Raw genomic sequence first — 25664 nt, forward strand, 5'->3', positions numbered from 1 at the left:
CGACGCGGATTGATTTTTGTTACCATCGCACTCTGTCACAGCACGCATGCGCCGAAACTTGACGCACACACCCTTACCAAACGACCACACATTGACGCACCCTCCAACTTTATCGAACATAGATTTTCAACTCTACGCCGATAAGATAAGGTCCAACCTAGTTTGGCACTGTGAACAGTTGGTATTTTTAGATAATACGTGCCTATTATGGCGAGTACAGACGCGCCCTCTCTCATACAAATCGGGAAACCTCGTCGCGGAAGGTTTTCCTCTTTTCTGTCTATATTTTCTGTAAAATATCCACATTTTACAGCACAGTTTCGGCGTCTTTTTACTCTAGCTCGTACGTCAAATCACTGTGTGTGTTCATGGGGTTGGATTTTGCGTAAAAAAGGAGGTTTTAGTCGGGAAAGGTGTGACTAAAAATAGATCACTGCCCGATATACTTGTAGGGAAATCTAGTGAGAGCTTTCCATTCATAAATTACATTCATTTGGTGTCGGGCAGTGAAGTAATACAGTTGGGAGAAGCGATATAACTAGTGAATGTATTAGTTCGGTGATAAGGTTCAAGTGCTGACGGAGATCGATACACGGGCCCCTGCCTGAGTTCATCTTTTGAGAAGACACCAGTTCACCGCTCAGAAGAAAAAATGTAAGTTTTTTTACCTAAATCTATTTTACCATACATACTTATTATTACAAATTTCTTCTCAATAATACGTTTAAATAGTAATGCTACTGTCACCGTAGTCCATTTCAACCGTTCAATAGTATGACGCTTCACAATGGATTATAGATTGTATAGATATACAAACTCCTTGGGGCTTCTACGCTCAAAGAATATAAACTATCTCGGATTATAAATGGCAAAAGAAGAATGAATTCTGAATTTGAAAGTTTATATTAAGAATGGTTTCGATGACTGCCAGTATTTTTTATTATTGGGTTTTCCAATGACTTCATGTAATTGGTCGAGAAAGGAGCCTTATTGGGGTAAGGCTATTGCGCTTTAGATTATTTTATGTCATAATATCTATAATTGTGTTTTTGGTATTTTGTTTTAATAGCATATATGTATGTGTCAAGTCATATGTATGTCGCCGTATGATTCATATTAGCGTGGGTGACCACTATTATGATTAGTGCGATGTCTATGCAAATTAATAAACTAAAATAATTAGTGCCTAGGGTCGTCGCTTTAGTAATTTTAGTTAGTACTGACAGCGATATGGTTATTTTATAATTTAAAGGTATAAACAGAAACTAATTAACAAAATATTCGTGCGTTTTTTTTCAAAGTCTACATTTTTCACCAAAAAAGGTTATCTCACGCACGACTCCATGACGTGTAATAAAATTTACCGAACTTGGAAACCGAACCTGGGACTCCTAGCTTAGCAATTCACTTTTAAACTACTCGACCAACAAGGAAAATTGAAGCAGATTCCATTACTAAAAAGATTGTAATTGGAATCCTACCAATTAAATTCAATAAGTCTCCTTATTCAAGATTTTTGAAATTGAAAAAGTAAGATTCTTCTACGTATATAGGTACTATAAAAGGGAATCTGTAACGCATGGCCTGTACAAATATGCGGAAAAAATATTTCGAACCAATAAAAAAATTAAATGATACCGAAGTCGATACCCGAAACTCGAGACGGATAAACATTTTTGAACTTTGGAATAAAAATATTTCTTTTTTAAATAAAGAATCGTTATTTAAACAGACGTCAGTAATATGACGATACAATGAGAGGTTACATCGAATCCTAGGATATTTTCCTAACGTTTAGATGGACAAGCACCGTCAGCATTGTTTGGCCCACCCCTGCCGTCTACAGAATCGAATGAAACAAAATTATTTTTAAAAAGTATTCGCTATCCATAGCCTAGTATACTAAAATCTCTTCCCTAACTCCCCAACGTCATCGTATTCCCAGCTTTAAACTCCGAAGCTGCCAAGTTGCCAACATAACAGAACGAACTTCGAAACGTGCTACCAACGTCATCGGAAAGTAATACCCGCGCTGATTGGTCGAGCCTGCACAACACAGATACATTAAAATTTCAAAGCACGAACGTACCAATATAGTACATACGGGTACAATCGACAATGTAGATTTTTATTGCTTTTTTATTTTGATTTTGGAACGATATTGGGAGAAAACAGACTATACATATACAGCTAACTCAACTAGGTATATGCAATAGATTTTGCACTCTACGACCTAACTTGTAATAAAGTCGAAAATAGATCTTACAATTTTATTATGTTTAATTGCAAAGGCTGAAAATCTACGGGAATGTCAGACTAGGACTCAGAATAAGAACTCAGTATTAACCATAAACATCCTTAATGGTATATTTATAACATGAAACTTACTCGTGCGTATACCAACCTTTTCCTATCTTCCTTTTTATGTTCTACTAAGTAGCAGAACTACATAAATATTACAGAACTACAATACATAATTTAATTACGACTAAAAATAAAAACTATTCACATAAAACTGAAAACCCATGTCAAATAAAATATCGTATAGCTAATCCTTCCTTTCAACTCATACAACATAAGTCCCTCATTTAATTTAACATTTGATCCTAATTATCAAGCCTGACTGACTATTTGAGGGTTGGGAACCCAGTGACCTATTATCATGAACTTGCCGACTTAATATACACCATAAATATAATTAATATCCAACCTTATTCCTTTGTGATTAAGTCTAAAGTTCTTTTAAAGGAAGGGGTAGCTTGATAAGCTGGTGGTGTATATCTTCGAAAATATACTTGACATTTTAAACCTTGTTTTAAAGGTCAGACAGAGGTGTGACTTTCTTAGAAATGGTTTAGTTAATAATATGTGGTTATTTTGGCTTCGGTACTTCTTATTCTTCGAACTTCGATCTGGAAGTAAAGAAGACATATGTTCTACATCAGACGTCTTGTAGCTAAGTTTTTTTTTATGGTATAAGCCGGTAAACGTGCAGACAGGTCACCGGATAGTACGCCCATGGACACCCGAAGAAACACCAGTGGGTTGCCGGCCTTTTAGAGGTTAGGACTTTAAGGGTTGTTGGAGAATCGGAGATTGGGAAAGGGACCCCCTTTTCCAATCTCCGATTCAATTCAATTGGGCATCTGATAAGCTCACACACACAACAAAATACAACGCAAGCGTTATTTCACGTCGGTTTTCTGTCAGACCGTGATATCACTCCGGTCAAGCCGACGCATTCATGCCGAAGCATGGCTCTCCCACACTTAACATCTAAAACTTCTACCACGACCACGAAAAGCAAAGGACCATTTCATTATTTTCTTAGGGTCGTCTAAAATATTTACATTTGATACGGGTGAAATGTAAATAACATAAAGGAACCTACTAAACTATCTCTTCGGTCAAGTACTCACAAAATACATAATACATATAGCTATGCATAAACCGGAGCCGCGGACGACGTAGTAAAGGGGTTTTGGGGTCTCGGGCTCGAAGCAGAAATAGGAACGGAGTGGCTTTTAGTCAGTAAAACTGACATTCTCTCTCGACACACCCATGGCGGGAGGAATCATTGGATGATATTCTCCCCTCAAAAAAAACCTTTGACTTAATAATAAGATCCCTTCGTCCAACCATCTTGTAGAATTTTCATATTCGACATTATTTATAGGTTCTTATTAAATCGAAGTCTAGTATATTACATTAAAATCATCAGACAAATCTCAAAGTACATTCAAGAGAAGCAGAAAGAGTTATCATGACCTTATAAAATATGTTCTTTTTTCTTGTTAGAAACACCAAATAAGTTTCCATTCATTACGGACACACTAAAATAAACCAATCGATTTGTCACGAAGAAACCATGTTTTTAGGCTGTCTAGACATGGCTAAAGGCTAATGTTCACTAATAACCGAATATAGATCGACTGGGCGATATGAATACATACGAACTTTTGTACTTATTTAATTTGTTAGCTGTCCATATTCAATCCTGGTGAAAATATTTTTTTAACAACTGTTAATCAACAAATCGCCTGCAACAGACACTATATAAGCAAAATAACTATAGAAGATATAGTAGTATGCATAAATACTGGGTAAAGTACGTCGGTCTTACTAATATTAAAAATATGCGAAAGATTGTGAGTTTGTGTGTTTTACTCAATCATGTCAAAACGGCTGAAGAGACCGGGATGGAACAGGGAGTACCGCTGTTCCAAATCCAGACATTAGTCTGGAATATCACACAGCCTATATGTTAATTTTTATCTCACAGAAGATGGAGGCAATACCGCTGGCAAAAGCTAGTTGTTTATATACAAATGTTGTACCATACACAAGGTCATTCAAGGTGTATTGCTAATATTGCCATTCACCTTAGGGGTGAATGCAAGGGGTGATCCCATAACCTTGGAACTGAAGAGGTCTCCACACTTTTACACAAATGACCTTCACACATCACATTACAATAACATACGATTCAATATAATATAAAAGATGAAAATTAAGGTATTTTACAACTTGATTGTAAAAGGTTTGCTCACGTCGTTGAACTGGGTGTTAAAGTGGAAAGCGTGACCGCTAAACATGAAATCTTTGGTTCAAACCGGACAAAGAGTTAAATTAGGCATGGAATATATAATAATAATTTTAATTAAGAAGTCAGAAATTTAACAAACTTAAGGTATCTACATAATCTTGCGTCAAAATAGAATATAATTTTTCTATTAATCCTAAACAAACATTTTATCATTACACACAATGCGGGTTAAAAAAGTGTGTACTTTTTTTAAGTGAATTCCCGAAACATAGGCCGAAAACCGCAACAAAGGTACAAGTAAATGTTCCCGACACATGTAATCCTAATTCCATCAAATTCACCGCAAACGAATTATTAATTAAACACAAACAACACTTGATCCTACATTGTTAGCAAAAGTTCCATCCGCCATAGTTACTCAAACTTTATCCTTGGGCCCCTAATAATAAGGTACAATCTAACCTGTTGAGATGAGATACAACTTTTGTTACTGTTACAAACTGAGGAAAGTTAATAACAATGTTCATTGTTCGATGTAAAAACTTCAAATAATGGCTTCAAAGGATAGCCATTGATGGTTTATACACTCGAGTTTGAGTTTAAACAGTTTATTTTGAATAGTTGAAATGGGTCACTCTTTGTTGATTTTGTGTGTACATGATTATACGAGGTGGATAAAAAGGAAAATGTATTTAAATTTCTTTGTCTAAGGCTACTTGATTTTGAATAGAGATAAGTACTCTGAAATAAAGACAATATAGAGGGTGCCCAGTGAATACTGCAATGAAATAGCTGAGATCAATAATTATCTAAAAAACAAAATAATATTATGTTCAGCGAAATTGCATGACAGAACTTTTTCGTAAATATCAAAAAATCACTACCTTGACAAACATCTTTTAGCATAATTATCTCAGTGTTTTTTTTCAGTAAGTTACCTCTATAAAGTGATTTGTAGATAAACACTCCATTTATTGGAAAGTCTTTTTTATATCAGGGATAAAAGAGTTTTTAGAAAAACCGACTTCTTGTGTAAGTTTTCGTGAAACAATTTTCTTGTCACTGACGATGTTGAAATATTTGATTTAAATATTTTCCATAACAACTACAGTATTGAATATTCACAGCAAACTTTAATAAGAAATTCTCATCATTTTACAAGCGAACTCGCGCTGCAGATTTCTCAATGTAGGTCACGATTATACGAAGGGAATTCAGTGCAGAAATTCAATACTACATACTTTGAGAATCACTGGCGTATAAATCCAGTAGGAATAACTTGCAAATAAGTTAACGTCAAACTCAAAATTATGTATTTCAAATAGACTGGGAAAGCACTTTGAATATCAAAGTAAATATTATAATATTAAAAAACGTATGTCTGTCAGTCAGTCGTCTAGTGAAGCTGTTTGCTCGTTCCAAAGTGTAGATTCCTACGGAGAAGAACGGACAAGAAACTTCACAGATTATACCTATACCTAATTCCACTGGTGTTGTCCATCAGGAGATCTGGCTGCTCGTATGCCATAAAAAATGATCACCTCCTGACTGATGATAAATGAGGCTGAGTACTGATTCAGACAAACAGTGCTAGGGATGATTATTTTAATATGCACTGCACACTTAAATTGATAGGGAATTTTAAAACTATAGTCTGGCAAATGTGCGCACTGTCACGTCAAGAGACGACGACGTCAAGAGATGATAAGGTCGCACAACTCGCATAAGTGTGAGCGAGAGATTTGATAAAAAATACTTGTGACAGTTTGTAATGGCTTGGCTATAAAATATGTTCAAAATTATCTTTCTTAACCCTCATTCCCATTTTGCTAATAAAACACGAATTACTTCTTACTATATATAACTGTAAAATAACTTTGTTATCTACTGACAGTTACTGCGCCTACATACTGTCATCTCCCACTCGCTGTCAAAAAGAAAAACCAAACTCCCAATTGTAGGCTCTTGTAACTTAACTTCTTACTTCAACCCACATACTGTCAAGATGAGAAGACTGAAGTTCACTCACAACTCACAACTGTTTTAAAGGACTTAACCTTCTTGTAGGACTTAACCTTGTTGACCTTTACGTCAACTTAATCAGTATAATTAAGTGTTTATTTACTGAACGAAACTGTTTGATCTTAGGGATACATTTGTGTTTTGTTTAAACGTAGTATAACTTCACGCCTTTCTTTTGAACAGACTTCAGAATAAAAAAGAGATTCTCAGTTTGACATATACATATGTATGTATATTTGTGTGCAATTATCTCGCATTAGACGATTTTGACACCGTTTTCAGGATAGTATTTATCAGACTTGGGAGAAGGTTACAAGGATATTACCGGCCGGATATTTAAACCTTTTCAAATAAATATTTTTCATATTTTTTTTTTTATTACAACTTTCCCGACCGATACCTTTAGTTCCATAATAGACCAAGATTTAAATAGTACTTTCTTACCTTCATAAACTAAGCTAAATTCATCAATCATACATAAACTGTCGACTGGATTCCGATCGCTATTGCAGTACAAATGGCTACCTCGATCGAGTTGAGACCGCAACTGGTAGGACACAGAACATACGGTGTCGGATCGATAGTTCTACAGGTCATTCCTCTTTCGATATTCTCGGTTATAAAATGGAAGCTAGACTTGGTGACACGAAAAAATATAACGGAAAATGAAAAGTGTAATGAAAATACGCAATTACCTTTGTCAACATTAAGTACCATTCAGGTCTACAGTGGATCAATGAATCTGATTTAATAATATTTAGTAACTAATTTGAAAATCTATTGATAAATCTACGAGGAAGCCACTAAGGATAATGCTAAAGCAAAAAATTACAAGATCTCAAAAATATTTGAGAAACACTGACCTCTTTAAACATTCTTAGCGCCTTCACCACCTTCATATTCCAAAAAAAAAATGTGACAAATAGTGCATAAAATTGCGTTCTTAATCCAAATTTATCTGAGACATAGCGGCTATCTAGACATTGTGAAACACGTCCTTAATGAAACATGAATGCTACGTTTTAACAATTCATTCAATGTCAAAACCAGATTATGTTTCCTCTATATACAGCAGGGATGTCTTAGCCGTTCATAAACGGGAATATTGTTTATTTAGGGTAAAATATAGACCCTTCAAACTCAGGTATTTTGAGGACACGGTCATTTTACTGAATAATATCGAAACCTGACAGGAACAGATAGTAAGTTATATTGTTTGAACCGTGTGATACGGCAGAGTAAAATACATTGGTCAACACCGCTACACTTCCCACAGGATTCGTAAAAGCTAACTAAGGGTTTAGGTTGCACTACATATTTGACAAAAACCGAGAAGCCAGCTCTAACTCATCTGCCAAGCGTAAAGATTATGATAGTCAACAATTACACTTACGTCCAACGGTTCTATTTTATTAACATACATAAAATCTTAGATCATTCATATAGTTATTTATTTATTTATAATATCTATTCAATGCGATAGTTAGGCTTTAATACTTAGTTAAACACTAATTTGGTTATAGGAGGAATCTGTCTACTAACTGAGTCCTAAAAAGTTACATAATGAGTTAAATTCAATATCTACTTAAACTAGGAAAGAAGATAATTGAATGTAAAAACTTACAAAACTATAATATTAACCGCCGTACTCAGAGCCATCTATTGGTTACTTAACCCAGTCCATTAGCAATTATTGTTTTCGAAACAAAATTGTTACTAAGAAATAGTGTCGAGTAACCATGAGACGTCTCTGAGTAAGGCAGTAAGTTATTAAGTCAGTTGCTAGGTAAGTCAGAAAAATTAAAACTTTAGTTTTCCCAGTTCAAAATCTAGTCTCGCAACTTAGCTTTTAAAGTTAAAGTGTAAGTAATTTTAAGAACAAAACTTGACTTCTGAATTATGAAAAATCTTATGAGAAAAGTTGCGATATTCTAATATTATTATTTTACTTTAAAAGGTTTTGATAGTTTAACTATACAATAGCTAACGCCCTTTAATTCGAATGTCGCGACATCTATGGAGTACTTATATTGTTACAGACATTATAATAGGCTTTCATAATTTACTTAAAGGCAGATTTTTCAATTAACAGTTTTTTTTTTTCATGAATGGCAACCCAGCCTTGAAAACAAACTGTATTGTTATCAGTGCAATAAAATTGACATTTACCAGTTTTAGTATGGAATTTGTTAAGTTAAATTATCAAATCATCATCAGCTGAGCGACGTCCACTACTGAACACAGGTCTCCCCCTTAATCCTCCTATTATATCCCCGATAAAATATACATTATATTGAAAAAATCTGCCTTAGGACCTCTATTTTTGTATTTGCACAGATTATTTAAACAAAATATTTTTTAAACATAATATTAATTATTTATATATTTTTCCCTACTACTACTACTACTAATAACAACAGAAATATGGTCGCCCATAAAATATAGGTACCGTACTTTATAAGACAGTACCACCTCGTCGACAGATCCAATTTGCAAGAATTAAATTACGTTTCGCATTCGCAGTGAGGATCAAGCCCGTCTTTAAATCGTTTTTATGTCTTTTATACTTATTTATAATATTTTTCTATAGCTTATCTCGGTTTTCAGAACGCATTTTTTGCTAATCTTTTAAGAATCAGATCTGTGGAACATTTTATTTGATAGAAATCGAAGTTAATGTCATTTTGTTGGATGTGCTTATGTCTAAAATGCGAAATGGAGTAGATAAATATGATTTCAATTCATTTTTATCTGTTAATTCGATTATCGAATAGGGATGATTACTGGGTATGAAACTTAAACATCTATTTGATCCGTCGTTGAACTAATATTTTTAAATAGTTAGAATTTTTTATTTTAGATTTTGTAAATCAATAGGTATACCTACAAATCACCATTCCACACATTTGATTAACCCTCAAAGATCAAACCACATCACAATCTCTGCCAGTCCACTGACATTTACACGAGCTGACGACAATAATGAAACAAAACGTTCTACCACAGACCTACACAAAAATCCGCCATCTTGAAATGTCAAAGTTCGTAGCAACAAGCCTCCACTGTTACCAAAGGGTTGCCATTAATATTAATTCGAAATTCATTGTGAATTATCTTGCCATTGACGAAAACTCAATTTCTGAATGGGGACTGTTTTCATTGTAAACAGAATTTCAATTCAGAGACACATTATTTATGAATGTGATTAAAGAATCCTTCAAACATTGTTGAGTACACAAAATATTTACATAATATTATTATATCTAAGTAGGAAAATGTTAACAGGCTTTTCGTACCCGAAGGTATTTTTTCGTGAATAAAGGGAAAATTTTCGTGTTCTCCAACGATGCGTGAAAGGCCAATGAACATTGGTGGAGTTTTGTATACCTTACATAGATTATAGGGTGCGATATCACTTGAGAACTTATCCCTTTTATACTTACCTGCCCAAGTAATTTTGCCTGTGTAATTTTACGAACATTATTCGTATCGGTATGCATACTAACAGTGTAGAGCCTAATAATATAATTCATGTTACAATGGCAAAACTATATTTATTACTTAGAAATAACATACTCTGACGCTTAACAGACTTCAAGACATACAGAAGGTCTTCTTCAGCACAGACCCATCACGTTGGCAAACAACAAGAATGGTGTTATAGTAATTTATATTCCTCAGAATACATTCACTATGATTTCTACTTACAGAATACAGAAAGTTTACTGTACAAAATGAAACAAAGTGCTTCACCTGATTTAAAAACACTCCATTTCCTGAAAGTTTCTGCTGTTGTGAATAAACAATATAAACTGACTATTAAAAGATTGCTTGAGAGTGTGAGAGAGTAGAATTCCGTGTTGCCGTCAAGCAGTAAACTATTTAAAACTCTGTTTAGAGTTCTATTTAATATTTTGTTGCCATCCTAGTTTAGAATAAAGTCTACGTATTTCTCACTCGTTCTATTGTTATTTCGTTTCGTTGTTTTATTATGAAGGTGCTATACATATAAGAATGCCACCTGGCTTAATGCATTAAGTCCGCAATTGTACGTGATTTACAGAAGTATAAATAAGTAATGCTATATGCATGCAATGCAACTAGTCTATTCTATAACTTTAAATTTGAAAGACCGAAGTGAATTAGATGACTGTCCACCATGCCATTGGTTGTGAGAATATTTACCACCAATGACGCGTGACAATGCAATCGAACCCATTTCGAAAGTTCAAATTAACAGTTACAGAATAGCCTTTTTGAGGGGGAAAATCATCCAAATACTTCTCCCGCCTCGCGCGAGAGGGAGTACCAGAATGTTACTGATTAAAAACTATCCCCTTCCTACTCCTGCTTTTCGAGCCGGAGCTTTGGAAATCCCGCTAAGTAGTCCGTAGCTCCGTACAGAATTGGTCTGAGTCATTGAATCGCCTAGCCGGTCTGAGTCAAATGTGTTGTCAATTTGACACGGCGTGGTGACAAAATGTACTAACTCTCACGTCACTATACAGCTAACTGTCTACTAACTAATTTATGTTATTAAATTAGAACCCAAATTACAAAATATCATTTTTTAAAGGTTCGATTAAAAAAAGGAGAAAGTATGTAAACTTACACGTGCGTGCATGTTTACATACGTAATGGAAAATGTTTCGTCTGTCACTTCAGAAGATTCCTCGAGGGAACGGAGAATAAGAAATATCTATTTATTCTCTAGAACTAGAGTGACATGGCAACGTTTCATTCAAGTTTAATTTATAAACAAATCTATTTAATTTTCTCTTTGATCTTTTTCATTACAAAGTGAATGGAACAAATAACTTACTTTTTAAGAAAATAATAAAAAAAAAATTGAAATAGCTCGAGGGCTTTATGTTAAAAAATCCACAGTCATCGGTGAACCCAATGTCGTCTAACGTGTTAAACATGAAAGAATTCAATTAAGAGTTTACCCAGGTAAAATTGAATCAGATTCAAATTAATGAAAATTATATTATTATTGTAGTCAGACATCAGGCAAGGCAACACAAAGAAATACTTCAAACACATACTTAAAAAACTAGTTGTACAACACTAATATTATCTCGACTTACTTACTTTACTTAAGGTACTGTGTCCCATAAATGGGGAAGGGGGCGTCCAAAGAAATTCTCCATCGCGACGCTGGGTCACTTAGTTTTCTCTTGCGGATTCCATTCCAAGGCTTCATAGGGTATGTGTTCAGGATTGCTTGGGCGTTTAATCCGGCGGTCGGACTTTCGCGGCATCTGTCCAATAGCTGTACATTGGATATACAGTCTCGGACCAATAAATTCCGATAATGCGGCATAAGCATCGGTTGACGATGTCTTGTACTTTGCGTGAGACGTCTTGGATCTGCTCATCTAGGGGTCATTATACTTTAAGTCAAGATACATCTTCACCATTCGAATGTGTTTAGAATATTTAATATCTCCAACTTGCTCGTAATGTACCTACATTAGCTTAGAACCTCAATAATGGACACCCTTTGCCCCATCTGACGGACATATAGAACTATAAGTCAAGAACCTATCTTCAACATTCGTAGGCTCCATTCGTCACTGTCAAGTTCAATGACCGAGCAAAGTGAACCGCTTCTAAAAGGAACGAAGTACTTCTGTACTCTAATAAATTCAATTTTCTTTTTCGGAGCCAAAACCCCCGATAATGGAGGACCGATAGAATATATTATTTTACATTCTTCTCTCGATTCTTGAGTACTAACGCTTTGTTTCCTTTACTTTTTATATGTATGTTTAACGGTTTATGGAATTTTAAGAGCTACTATACAATTATGTTCTGGTAATGAGTATTACCGATACTAACGCATGTCGTGGTAGCCCGGAGGTTAAGATACCCGCTTCTCATTCATGAGGGTACGAAACCTAGCAACAGCAAGTACCAGTGAAACTTTCCCAAGTTATAGGTACTTTCTGAGATTATTTAGACACCACCTACAAACGATGAAAGAAAACATCGTGAGGAAACCTGGGCTTATAATTTTTAATTATAAGTTTGAAATCGTCAACCCGCATTGAGCAAGCGTGGTGATTAATGCTCAAATCTTCTCCATGCGAGAAGAGGCATTTGGTCAGCAGTGGCCACTTATAGGCTATTGATGTGTGATGTGTGTGATACTAGCATTTCCATGAACTCCTATAAAACATGTTGCACAATAAAAGATACCATTTCTATTTCATTCTGTTCTATTCTAAAAAAAATCAATGCTCGGACTTACAGCTTACAGCATCCCAATTCATTCCATGCAAACGAAATTTTCCGAATACACTAGCAATAGCACATTCACAAAGGTTGAAATTGCATAAATATGTTGGGGTAGATCAAAAGTAGGACTCGCGCTGTGAACTCGGACCGTAGCCCCGGGGCAGCGGCTGTGACCCCGATACTGAACATTTTACTGTTTTTAAGTTTTCCGTTTATACGACGTACTTTGTGAGCAAAATGCTGTTTTATAATGGTCGTAGATTTTATTAAATTCAAGGAAGAATGTGGGGAGCAGTTTGGTTTGTGTATTTAAGAGCCACACACAATAGTCACAAGGTGTCTATTGCTGAACATGTGTAACTACTTATTACATCTCATCCAATGACTTGCAGATTTAAAAATTGATTAAAAATGACACTTTTAGGTACGTTTTGTACTTAGAAATGAAGAATTTGCTCCCACTCCTAATCTTTGATTCGTTTTATCCAAGTATTGTTATCTTATAATTATGACAAAATAAAAAAATACGTGTCTAATATTTATCGTTAACTAACTGACGGACTAAATAGATTTTTTATTTTCATACCCCGTTATATCAGCCACAAGGCGTCTATTACTGAACATGCGTACTTATTATGTCTCATCCAATGACTTGCAGATCAGCTGTTTGGTAGTAACTCACATCCTTTGTGAATGATATTTTATTATCTTTAACTTTATTAGGTTGTAAATTTCGTGAGACATACAAAATTAATTATTATGTTATCGCCGCGTCATGTGCCACACAATGCTGCTCATGTATATGAGCCTCTAGCATGGCTTGAAACTAGTCGAGTTCCTCGTCAAACAATTACGTACGTAGTACGAGTTACGAGTAAGCCGATAACATAATAATTAATAGTAATTATTGTTTTTTTTTTTCACTACAACTAGCATTTGTAAAGAAATATATATTCCTTAAGATTAAAAGTTTTGGTATACCGTAGCCTATTACAATAACAGATGGATAATATTAAAACAAAATCTAAGTGAAATTTAAAACAGTAAAAACTTTACCGCATTAAGCTTATCGCTAAAAGCAATTAAATACATTAAAGAAACTGGCTCCAAACTATACAGTTGAAAACTTTGTTTCGAAATTGTTCAAGAAATGATTATTAAATACGTAAAATCTTTGGAAACTAAACTTTAGGGTAATGGCCCGAGGGTTTAGTATATATTTCCCGCTGTCCAACCAAAGTAAATTCTATGCAAATAAGTAGGACAGGTAGAGGTTTTCATCGCTCTAAATCCTAATGGAGTCTACCGCAAACAATCGGATATTTTCCTCAGTCAAAAATAAATTATTTCGACTTTGCAATACAATAAAATATTCTAAAGTAATCACACTTTCATTCATAGATTTGATGATCTGCTTTATAATTTAGCCAATTTTCTAGATATAAGTCTGCTATTTGACGTAAAATCTTTATATATATAATTCTTCTGTACGTGTGTATGTCACTGAACTTCTTTTAAACGACTGGACTGATTATAATGAAATTTTTTGTGTGTGTTCAAGGGGATCTGAGAATGGTTTAGATTCACAATTTTGTCCGCTGGACAATGTTTTTTTTAAATAATTTTTAATTTATTAGTAGTTGTTGATTTTGGAATGTTTTACATTGGATCGGACAGACGGCGCTACCATCGCAGTGTCAAATATTAATGACGTTAGATATTGTCATAACATTTGAATAATAATTTTCATCAAAATGGTCCAGAATGTTTTAGCTTACGAATGTCACTACGTCATTTGTAATTACAAAATTAGTAAGCATGGTAATGTACAATATGAATAACCCTTAAGGTCTCAGCACACATATGGGATCGGAAAGGGATCGTAACCGTAACGCCTTTCGCCTCGCTGCCAACCAGGCGTCAACCTACCGTATGCACGTAACGAAAGCGTATCAGCAGCGCCTGTACGTCAACTCGGCTACGGCTAGGCGACACCGACTAGACTAACATGAGAGTTAGTCGGTACGGAGAGACGTAAGCGCGAGGACGGAGAAACGTAAGCGTGGGGACGATGAGCCGTAAGCGCGGGAATTCAAGTTCGGAGCCTGTTCCGAGGCAAGGCGATTACGTTATTATTCCGATTAGTGTGCGTTGCAGTAGGGAGTTTAATACAAACCATTCTGAACGGCTCGAGGCGATACGGTGACGATCCCTTTCCAATCCCATATGTGTGCTGAGACCCTTAATCGGCACAATTATACTTACAAACACAACAAACATTCTATTTAAATCCCATTTCTAACGATTAAATGGTCATAATAATATTATCATACGGAACTTCGTTACTGTACCTGAACACTGTTTCATTGACGTGAGCAAATAATAATAATAATTAATTTAGTGAAATGTGGGAGTTACAGGAGTTACACCCACGTCAATCTCCTTAGGGGATTTAGACGAGGAGCTATCGTACTAATATTATAAATGTGAAAGTTTGTTTGTTTTGATGTTTGTCCGTCAATAACGCTGAAACTACTGAACGGATTTTGATGAAATTTGGTATACAGACAGTGTATGATCTGACTTGATGATAGGATACTTTTTGTCCTACGAGAATGCGGTTGAAGACCCTGGCGGAATCTAGTTGTTATATAAAATACAAGTCTATTTTATAACTACATCTAATTTGAACACTTTGAAGATTTTGAAGTGAATGTCTCTGTCATATATTTATTATCATACTTGAGATCTAACTGAAACTTAAAATGAACATAAATAGGAACGGCTACCATATCAATACGGTACGACTTAAACATGTTGTATGGCCACTTAAATAATCACTTTAGGGAATCTTTAACATACGACCTCTCTAATAAACCGCATCTACAGACATATAATAGCCGAAAAAACGGTCCAATACTAGGACAATGACGTCATAATATTCGATGTGTAATATGAGGACAAATTGCAGGGCGACGGAGGGCGGTCTGGCGCCTGGTGGCGATGGAGACATGCCCGTGGGCGGACCCAAGACGCCGCAGCAGATCGCCGCCCAGCGCCGTCTGCAGCAGACGCAGGCACAAGTTGATGAGGTAAGGAACCCTTTTATTTATTGACTGCTTATACTCATACATCTTTCGGTAGGCTTCTTGGGATAATATGGGAAATAAATGAAAGGAAATAATTTTTTTTATTGGGTAGTGCATTATACGTATATCAGTAGACTTCTTGGGATCAAATAAATGATCTTTGTATCTGTAAGTAATAGTTCGGTCGGTTTTTATGTCTTTCTCGTATCTACTTATTAGTTCGGCACACTATGTATGTCTTTCTCGTACATTATTAGGTAACATTGCTGTGTGGAATGTGTGGGAACATTAATTTGTCCGTCTTCTTAATTCGTGATGTTTGTGTAATGCTTTAATTAACAGTCTCATTATACTCTGTGATTAAGGTTAAATGATTAATGACTTTTGATCCCTTAGTAGACTGAACTAGACATTTACCATTTACAATTACAGTAACCGCTGTACTCAGAGTTATTTAATGGTTAGTCATGTTTTCGGAACTAACTACTAAGGAATAATTTAAGTAATCATTAAAGGACTCTGAGTGCGGCAGTGAGTGGGTAATAGTTTTAAATGTACTTAAATCTCATTGAATACGGGAGTATATCGCTTTAAATCAAATCAAATCACTTTAATGCATCCATAGTGTACAATTTGGTCTTAAATATTATACAGTAATACGTTAATATAATTTAAAAAACTAAATTATATGTCGTGCTTTCTGAAACTTCATAAAAAGATTTTGGAAATTCTACTTAATTTCTATATAAATTAAATACAAATTGTAACATATGTCTAGCACGTAGGACAAACACACAAACTCACACACTCACAGCCTAACCTCTAATTTATTTACAACCAATATGGCCGCCCAACAAACGTCAGCGCTTCTAGACTCGAAGCAGGAAATTAAACGCGTGTCGAACGACAAACTATTTGCTATTGACACTAACTAAACGTCCCGTTTCCTCCATTCGGGGTAAACACAAACGAATAAACCAAGATAAAAGCTTTCTTCCCAAGGAAAAGATTAAGGAAAAAGAAAGCATTTTTATCTGTAAGCCTTTAAAAGTTTGTTTATAGTTTAAGACTAAAATTGTAATGTTGTTAAAGAAGAGAGAAAGAGATAGAGAGAAGAATTTGTTGTTAATACCTACGATAGAATTCAAATTATATATCTATGAATCAAAGAGTTTCTTCAATGACAATGGTTATGTTAATTCAAACACTCAAATGTTAACTCAATTTTAAGACGGTCTCAAAAATATATCTGTCACAACGAATACTTTACAACTTAAAATCGAGTAGCATTTCCGTATTCAGGCGTAAAAGTTACATTTAGATCTTTAGCATTTCACAAAATAGTGATTTAGAAGAGTCCATGTTTTGAAATAACGGTCACCACCCATTTATAAGGGCGAAAATAGACACTTTGTAGCAAAATAGTACATCATTCAATTACACTGCAACGAATAAGCCTTTAGACGCTTCGAAGAGGTTAACCTCTTCAACAAAAACCCAATCTCATTTCATCTTCAAAAGAACTTTACCATAACCTTTCCTCTCATCTCAAGATTAAAGTTTCAACCATTCCCAAACAGATGAACCATATAAAGATCCCTCAATTCAACAAAAGCCTGCGTCATAAGAGGTCAAGTTACACTGGACTTGAATACTTTCATGTACAGTCTATATAAAACTATAAGGATGATTTGTCAAGCCCAGTCGTGACGTCATGTCGTCTGCGCGTGTATAAAATATGACGTCATTGGGAAAATGGTTCTTAGAATTGAGGCATAGGTTTACTTATCCTATCTTTGTGACCATTATTTATGATTAGGAATGAATGGGCATTATGTTTTATTATTATGGAGGCTTGTGGAAATGTCCTTTATATTTTTATCTGGTTTGTGCTTGTGTTAAATAGCAAAGAAAATAAGACATTTTGATCCTACTCTCATAGGTACCTGATAGATCTCTAGCGAATAGAAAATAGAAGATTCTAGATTCTTCTTAAGAGTATTTTCTAATCGCCAGGTATTTGATTCCTTTCGAAAACTTTTTAGTAAAATATTAACTTTTAACTAAATTCAAAATTAGTATCTCACGGCAAAATTAGGTCTGTCAGTAATGAGTTTCTTTAATGAAGTCTGGCTAACTTAGCAGCCGATTCCTCCCAAGACTTCTAGCCCAGGGGAGATTGCTAAATATAATTGAACTCTTTTCTTTTTGATTTTACAACACACCATCCGCTTACAAATGTGTGGGGGACTTGCGATCATATTTTAATAACCTTTAATATTTTAATAAAGTTTTGTAATTTACTCAGATATTTACTCTAACTATATATTTCGCTTTACAGGTGGTTGATATAATGAAAACGAACGTGGAGAAAGTGCTGGAGCGAGATCAGAAACTCTCAGAGCTTGATGACAGAGCAGGTATACCAATTATAGCATCACGCCTAATTCCTCAAAGACAAATCAAATGTGCCTAATCACTACATAGTATAAAACAAAATCGCTTTCTCTGTCCCCAAGTCCCTTTGTACGCTTAAATCTTTAAAACTACGCAACGGATTTCGATGTGGTTTTTTTAACACATTTGATTTGATTCAAGTATAAAAGTATAATAGATTCCTATAATATTTTTCAATTACTTTTGTGCTTTTTATCTGCGAAGCACAAGCTTAGATATTAAAATTTTTGATCTGGAGTTGCGCACTACCAAGTGAGTTTACCAGGGCTCCAGCTCGAAAATTAGAAGTAGGAACGGGGTAGTTTTTAGTCAGTAAGAGTCTGACACTCCCTCTCGCCTCGCCCAAGGCGGGAGAAGTTATTGGATAATTTTCCCCTTTCAAAAAAAGGTATCCCCATTACTTAATTTCATAATAAGCATATCTTGATTGATTACAGACGCACTGCAACAGGGAGCTTCACAGTTTGAACAGCAGGCCGGCAAACTCAAAAGCAAATTCTGGCTGCAAAACTTAAAGGTAACAAATTGCACACAACCTATTTGGAACTGAAGGAGGTATCATTTACGACGAATGGGCCGGCTCGACCGGAGTGAATCCACGGCCTCACAGAAAACCGACGTGAAACAACGCTTGTGTTGTGTGAGTTAGGTTACCGGCGGCCCAATCACCCCCCTTCCGAATCTTTCCAATCCCCGATTCCCCAACAACTCTTAATTCTTAATCTCCAAAAGGCCGGCAACGCACTTTCAACCCCTCTGGTACATTGTGTGTCCATGGGCGGCGGCGATTGCTTAACATCAGGTGATCCGTGTGCTCGTAAAACAGCTTATACCAAAAAAACTACCAAAGATCATTACAAAAATTACTTGTCTTGCTGTGGATATTCATTCAGTGTTCCAATATCTTGTCGAAAATATAGTCATAAATACTTTACTTTATTAGTTTGCTTATTAAAATATATCATAGGTACTTAATATAAAATAGCCTTAGTTGCATTGGCCAATAATATTAATGGTCATTCAATAACGATATATTCTTTGATGACTCAATGTCTAATAAATATTTCAGATGATGATAATCGCAGCTGTTATTGGAATCATCATCTTGGCCCTAATCATCGGTAAGTAGATAGAAAATTATAAAAAAAAATACACATTATAGTAACATCTCAGTTGTGTTACACATTATTGCGTTTTTAGACTAACCATATCATTATTTTTTCCACATTTTCAGCCAACTTTGTGTGAACAAGTTTCGGTAACCGACGTTTAATTTAGAAGTTACTCGTTATAATGTTAATTAATACTTAGTATAAAACGTATGTTGTTATATTTTATATATAATTACGTTATTGGTACTAAGCCTATCTTGGTAAGTGGGCAAGCCGTATCGTTTGTTGTTAATGATGAGTGTTGGCTTTGTCTGTTCTATTGTCACTTCGTATACTGTCTCTATCGAAGAATGTTTCATGCGTTCCGACATCTTCCTTCATATTATAAGTTTGCATTCACATCACTTATCAATTGGCCAACACAAACAAACCTTAAGCCGTAAAGAAAGTACTAAAAAAATACCCATTTCATTAGAAAATCTCATTGTTTTCTTCACCGAATTCTGATGTGAATAACAGCTTATATATATGATATTCAGCTTTATTTTGCATTATATATAATGTGTTTACTCTTGTGTCTGGGATTGCTCTTGTGGTTTAATTATATCTATTATAAAAATCATTATGCAAAGACTTAATGAAATAGACTATAGATCTTATAAATTGCTTGATATTAAACAATATTCTACTTTTATCCAAGAATGCAATGCTTGTCCCAGAATACCCCCGATTTAGTTTCTGCTTATACTTAATATGCATTAAGAAATTAACTATTTTATTCAAAATCTGAAATATATACAAGAATGGGACCCGCTTTATAAATAAATGTGAACAAATTAGCTTCAAGAAATGGTTTATGGGAATTGTCTATGTGATGCTTCAAATGCTTTGAGCAAAAAGAATAATTATGCAGTTTTTAAATCTAAAAAAGGGGCGGGATTAAATAAAAAATATTGAAAAATAATGTTATTACTAGACTCGACTAATATTGACTTGACTCGACTAAATTCGATCGTAAACCTCCAGAAAAAAAATAACAAAAAAATATTAAATATTTCAAAGTCAAAATCAATTCACAAATTCATTGATTTACTGCACAAATATTTTAAATATAATCATACATTATTATATTATATTATAACATACATATTTATATTGTGGATTCGTCTTGTGCTGCTAATTAATATTTTACCAATAGATGTACGATGATTAAAGTTGTTCTAATATTTTCTAGGTCTGTAAACCACACGTGGAGGATTGGGCAGAGGTATGGATATAAAACAGGTACATACTTAAGTACTTAAATTTCATTTTAGGTAAATGGTCTTTATAAAGCAAGAGCTATAATATGCCTACCACTTAAAGCAAGAATCTCAATTATAATAGGGGCGATGACGGGTATGAAAATTAAATAACTAATTAGTCCGTACGTTAGGTAATGAAAAAATATTAGACACGTATGTTTTTATTTCAACTTATAAAAAAAAACAATCATTAGATAAAACGAATCGAATTTTTGGAATGGGAGCTAATTACGTGATTTCTGCATATTAACCATACATAGAAGTGATGTGAAACAAAATTTGAAATCAATATATCGTAAAACGTATTTGTTTCCGTAATAAAATAAAAAATACGTGTCTAATATTTTAAAATAATCTACAAGACGGACATTAAAATAAAAATTAGTCATCTACCCTATTTGAGGTCTTCACAAAGATTTTTTAAACAGACTTATTCTTTAACGGTCTTACTAATAAACATTTATACACGCTGTATACACGCTGTATACACGTGTTATAGCATATTCATTACTAATAATCAATGTATAGGGGTTGTCATCTTATACACCTGTTATAACAGTTGTATAAGTGTATGTCATTTTACACAATCCTTATTCAGTCAAATAAGCTTGTTTAGCGTGTGAATAACCAACAAATAACTTATTGTCGTGGCTTATCTCGTAATTTATTTTAATTTAGTGGTTATGATGGATTATTTCGAATATCTGCGCCATTTTAATATTCTTGAGTTGGACAATGAGGAACGACCAAGAAAGACAAAACCTTATAAAACACGTATTGATTTCTTTTCTTTCGAAAAAGATGAATGTAAACGTAAATACAGGTTTACTAAAACCTTATAAAACACGTATTTGATGCCTTTTTTTCGAAGAAGATGAATGTAAACGTAAATACAGGTTTACTAAGAGATATGTCAGAGAAGTGGTGGACTTGATCCGAGAAGACATAGAACAAACAAAGAAGGTTGGCTGGCGGCTTCTTTGTGGAGCTTCAAGTTTGTGTAGCTCTCAGGGTATGGGCGCAGTAAGAAGTACAAGACGATGCAACAAACATATATGGCAAGAGTCAAAAATCAAACATTTACTTCCTCTTGCTGTACTGTAAATTCTTTAAATGTTTGAAACTGGTAATCAGCCACCATTTCATCAACAACAGAGTCAGGCATCATACGATATTACTGGACAAATTGCAAGACAATTGTTTATAAGAACACAGTTTTAACAAACATTTCCTTAAAATAAAAGAACAAGTTTATACTGAGAATGTATTTTATTTATTTGAGTTTCTAGTCAAATATTTTGTTATTTTAAATTTCTTAGCTCTTGTTCAGCTCGTGTCCACTCATAGGCTTCTAGCATGTGTTTCTTTGTTACCTCATTTTCAGTCTACGACAGTTCTCATTGAGAACTTGATTTCTTATCATCTGCTCATCCTTATGCTGAAACAAATAGGTAGTAATTTAAAAAAATATATATTTTTTATAATTAACTGTACTATAATTTGTTAAATAATACTTACTTTACACCTAATCACAAGGGATCCCAATTAGTAGCACGCTTCCTCTTCTTTGCTACGATACAAACGACTCCATTTCCCATTATTATCAATAATAAAATGAATGCATAAGAAATATAAATACGAAAAACAACACGACCTGGGTTTGTATTTATCTTTTTACATTTCTTGCGGAAAATGACATTTGACGTTTCAAAGCGCGTTCAAAACATGTTCTTCTTTATAGATGACATTTTACTGATTGGAAAATGTTAAATAATATAATTTAAATATCTACACGTATGTATACTGAAAATATTTTGTAATAAACAGAAATAGTTCATTTCTTATTTTCTAGTCACTGGTAAATAAAATCATGTAAATATGAAAGAAAAATAGAAATAGAAAATTTTAGAGTTTTTTACGTTTTATGGTTTCGGAACACTTCTCAAAATGTTACCAGCGGTTAGTGTTATAACAATTAAATAGTTACTCAAGGCTTACACACTGTTTATTAGTAAAGTAGTGTATATCTAGCTATTCACGCCTTATTCATTGAATAAGTAATTAGACGTTAAACAGTTGTTTAACATATTTTTATTAGTAAGACCGTAAATATAAAAGTAAATGAAAGGTAAATAATGAAAGATTCTTAAGACTAGTACAGGTGACAGTAAAATAAACGAACTCATAATTAACTTTAATTACAGGAGAACCATCCCAGCTGCCGTAACATCAAGAACGAACTTTGAAACAACTTTTAATTTTATTTTTCCTAGTAATTAGTGTTGTTAATAAATGTCCTCTGGATAATATCACAAGAAATATATCCAATGTTTTGCCTACTACGAAAATATCAAAAACTATTTATCCTATCAAAACTTTTTGTAAATTTCGAAATCACGCGTCTTTGACATGATTTCTTTTATATCACTAACAAACAATGTTTAATGCTCTGTTTACTACGAAATATAGTATTTTTAGATGATCTTTCTTTGTTATAAATTTTACCACAGAAATTAATATTCGCTATTAGATAAGACTTATCAAAAATACAGTAAATATCTCTTGAATCTTTTTTACTTTTTTCGAAACTAGGCTGTTTAATACGAATGCAACGGTATTTTTTTTATATTCGGACCAAATTTCTTGAGCATTTTATTTGGGGTCGTTTGATCTTTTATTTTTTTAACTTTTAAATTGTTGAACTTTGATAATATCTACTGTCTACCTATACAAATGTGTTTATCTGCTTGTAAATCCTACCACTTTATAGGTGTTATATGAATAGATATTTACACTTTATAAAATATCAGTCCATTTATGAAATGGACGTATGTTTCGGCTGATTTCTGTATTCAAAGTTCCAAGTTATCACGACTATAATATAACTACCATTTTGATAGCATAGCGTGTATTGGGCCCATGTTAGCACCACGGCGCGGCGGTTTAGTAAATTATTTACATATATATGTTTCAATCGCTTTATAGCTGTAATCTATAACCGTGATCTATATTTTGAAACGAAAATTTGTACTTAATCAAATTGTTGTTTGTTTAAGTAAAATTAAATTAGAATATAATTAAGGACTTGTGCTATCTTGCGTTTTTACATTTAATAAAAAAAAATGTGTAATCGTAACTGGCCAATATTTTTAAAAATATATAATCTATCCTGTGTAACTACAGCAAATAACGCATTAAATATCTTTTTACTGTGTGTATTAATGTATGTAAAAACAGCTTTGTAGTTAGAAATTGTAAAAATTCACACTAGGTATTTAGATGTTTCAAATAAATAGCCACTCATTAGTTATATTAATCATTATTGTATTCGCGGCTCCTTTACAGTTGGTCGGGACTTGCATACTGTGTACATTCACCGAGATATCATTGCACTGCGTGAATGGGAACGACTAAACTATAATTGCCACATTAAAAAATACATGACAGAAGCGACCAAGTGTAGTGGAGCCTTAACATTTACTATAAACATAGATTTATAGAAATTATTGGGAGGATTGGCCAGTAACTTACTCGAAATTTAGATGAATGGGATTTTGGGATGAATATTATCAAATTGAGGTCGGTCCTTTATTCGAGATCATGTATCGAGACCGATTATTAAAAGTACGTAAGTTGCACATCGTTATTGTTGACAGTCTCATTAGGGCGAGATATTAGATCGTAATTATAAGTATGACGTCACGATTTTGAAACACAGTAGCTATTTTGTTGTATGTATACTTATTTTGGGTAAGGTGGTGATGAGGATCCATCTCACCTAATAATTATGACAATATTTTATCATATTTTGTAGTTCGTTTTTCTAGATTCGACTGGACAACATTCACACATGATAAAGATAATAACATTTCATTGTTCAATTACATCTTCCTAATTATCTCAAAACAAGCCAAAAATAACACTGCTATTGTATTAACGGTTGAAGTCCAAGTTAAAAATAATTTAATATTTAGTCTGATTTTTATTATTTTATTATACTATGTCTGATCGCCTAGAATGTTGATACATTTACAGACATAGTGTAAATATTGTTCTTCCAATACAACTGACAATAATATTGTCATTATCATTTTGTAAAAGGAAGCATTGTTTATTGAGTATTGATTGGTATAGTAAAAACGATGGTTTAGGGATTACCCGGGTAAGCAAAAATTTGTTAAGATTACCAGTTGCGAAATTGTATCATAAGATCTATAAATGTCTTGACTAAAGGCACACTATCATCCAATGGGATTATTTACGTAACTATCAAATTATGGGCGTAAAAAAAATATCTACACATCTGCCTACCCCTTTGGTGATCAACCAGGATAATTATGTTTTGTAAGTTGTTGAAAATACTGTGTTTCCAGAACGTTGACAAAAATAACATTCACTGTAAGGTAAAAAGATAACACACCACAAGTATGTTATGGGATTTAGATAATAATTTGGCTGTTACTTATAGCGTTGTTTACAACACTATGACGTTAGCGCAACACTAGTCTTCTTCAGTGTTGCCGCGCTATATTTTAAACAACATTGTAGGTAGGTAAGCCATAGCTATAAGCATTGTGGTCATAAAATATAAATTAAAATGAAATAAAAATGTTGTAACTGAAACGATGTTTCATTTATAGATTGTACTACTCCACACTCTACATCTTCTCCAGCTCCAACTATCTTCAAACTTAATCATTGCAATACATAGGATAGACAAGCTTCAAACAAGTCTATAGTTATCCAAGTTATATCCTAGTACCTTAATTTACATAGATATAGTGTTTAACCAAAAATGTTGCCCCAAATTAGTATTTTCTCCTGTGTCATGGGTGCGTTTACAAACATACAAGATCACATACACATGACACCCAGACCCGAAACCACAATT

The 25664-nt window shown here is 33.8% G+C and overlaps 1 protein-coding gene and 1 long non-coding RNA gene across 7 annotated transcripts; one reads left to right on the forward strand and one right to left on the reverse strand.

Moving 5' to 3' along the window:
• Nucleotides 1–213: 213 nt before the first annotated feature.
• Nucleotides 214–25396, forward strand: LOC118278143 (neuronal synaptobrevin). 6 transcript variants are annotated; one of them, XR_004783821.2, is made up of 8 exons: nucleotides 224–654; nucleotides 15783–15903; nucleotides 18242–18320; nucleotides 18795–18874; nucleotides 19427–19478; nucleotides 19592–19729; nucleotides 20704–20753; nucleotides 22978–25396. XR_004783821.2 is itself a non-coding variant. In XM_035597230.2 (8 exons), coding segments are annotated over exons 1-6 (348 nt in total). In that variant the 5' UTR covers nucleotides 225–652; the 3' UTR covers nucleotides 19606–19615; nucleotides 20704–20736; nucleotides 22978–25396. The 6 variants fall into 6 exon arrangements, 3 of the variants coding, with proteins under 3 accessions (XP_035453124.1, XP_035453123.1, XP_035453125.1); XR_004783822.2 differs by having other exon boundaries at nucleotides 20704–20736; XR_004783820.2 differs by having other exon boundaries at nucleotides 225–654; nucleotides 19592–19615.
• Nucleotides 22024–22888, reverse strand: LOC118262848 (uncharacterized). The gene is made up of 2 exons (XR_007706195.1): nucleotides 22292–22888; nucleotides 22024–22211 (listed from the first exon to the last, which is right to left on the reverse strand). It is a non-coding gene; the product is annotated as an uncharacterized LOC118262848 (long non-coding RNA).
• Nucleotides 25397–25664: the final 268 nt, after the last annotated feature.

This window comes from Spodoptera frugiperda, chromosome 18, assembly GCF_023101765.2.
Source record: "Spodoptera frugiperda isolate SF20-4 chromosome 18, AGI-APGP_CSIRO_Sfru_2.0, whole genome shotgun sequence".
NCBI classification, from domain to species: domain Eukaryota; kingdom Metazoa; phylum Arthropoda; class Insecta; order Lepidoptera; family Noctuidae; genus Spodoptera; species Spodoptera frugiperda.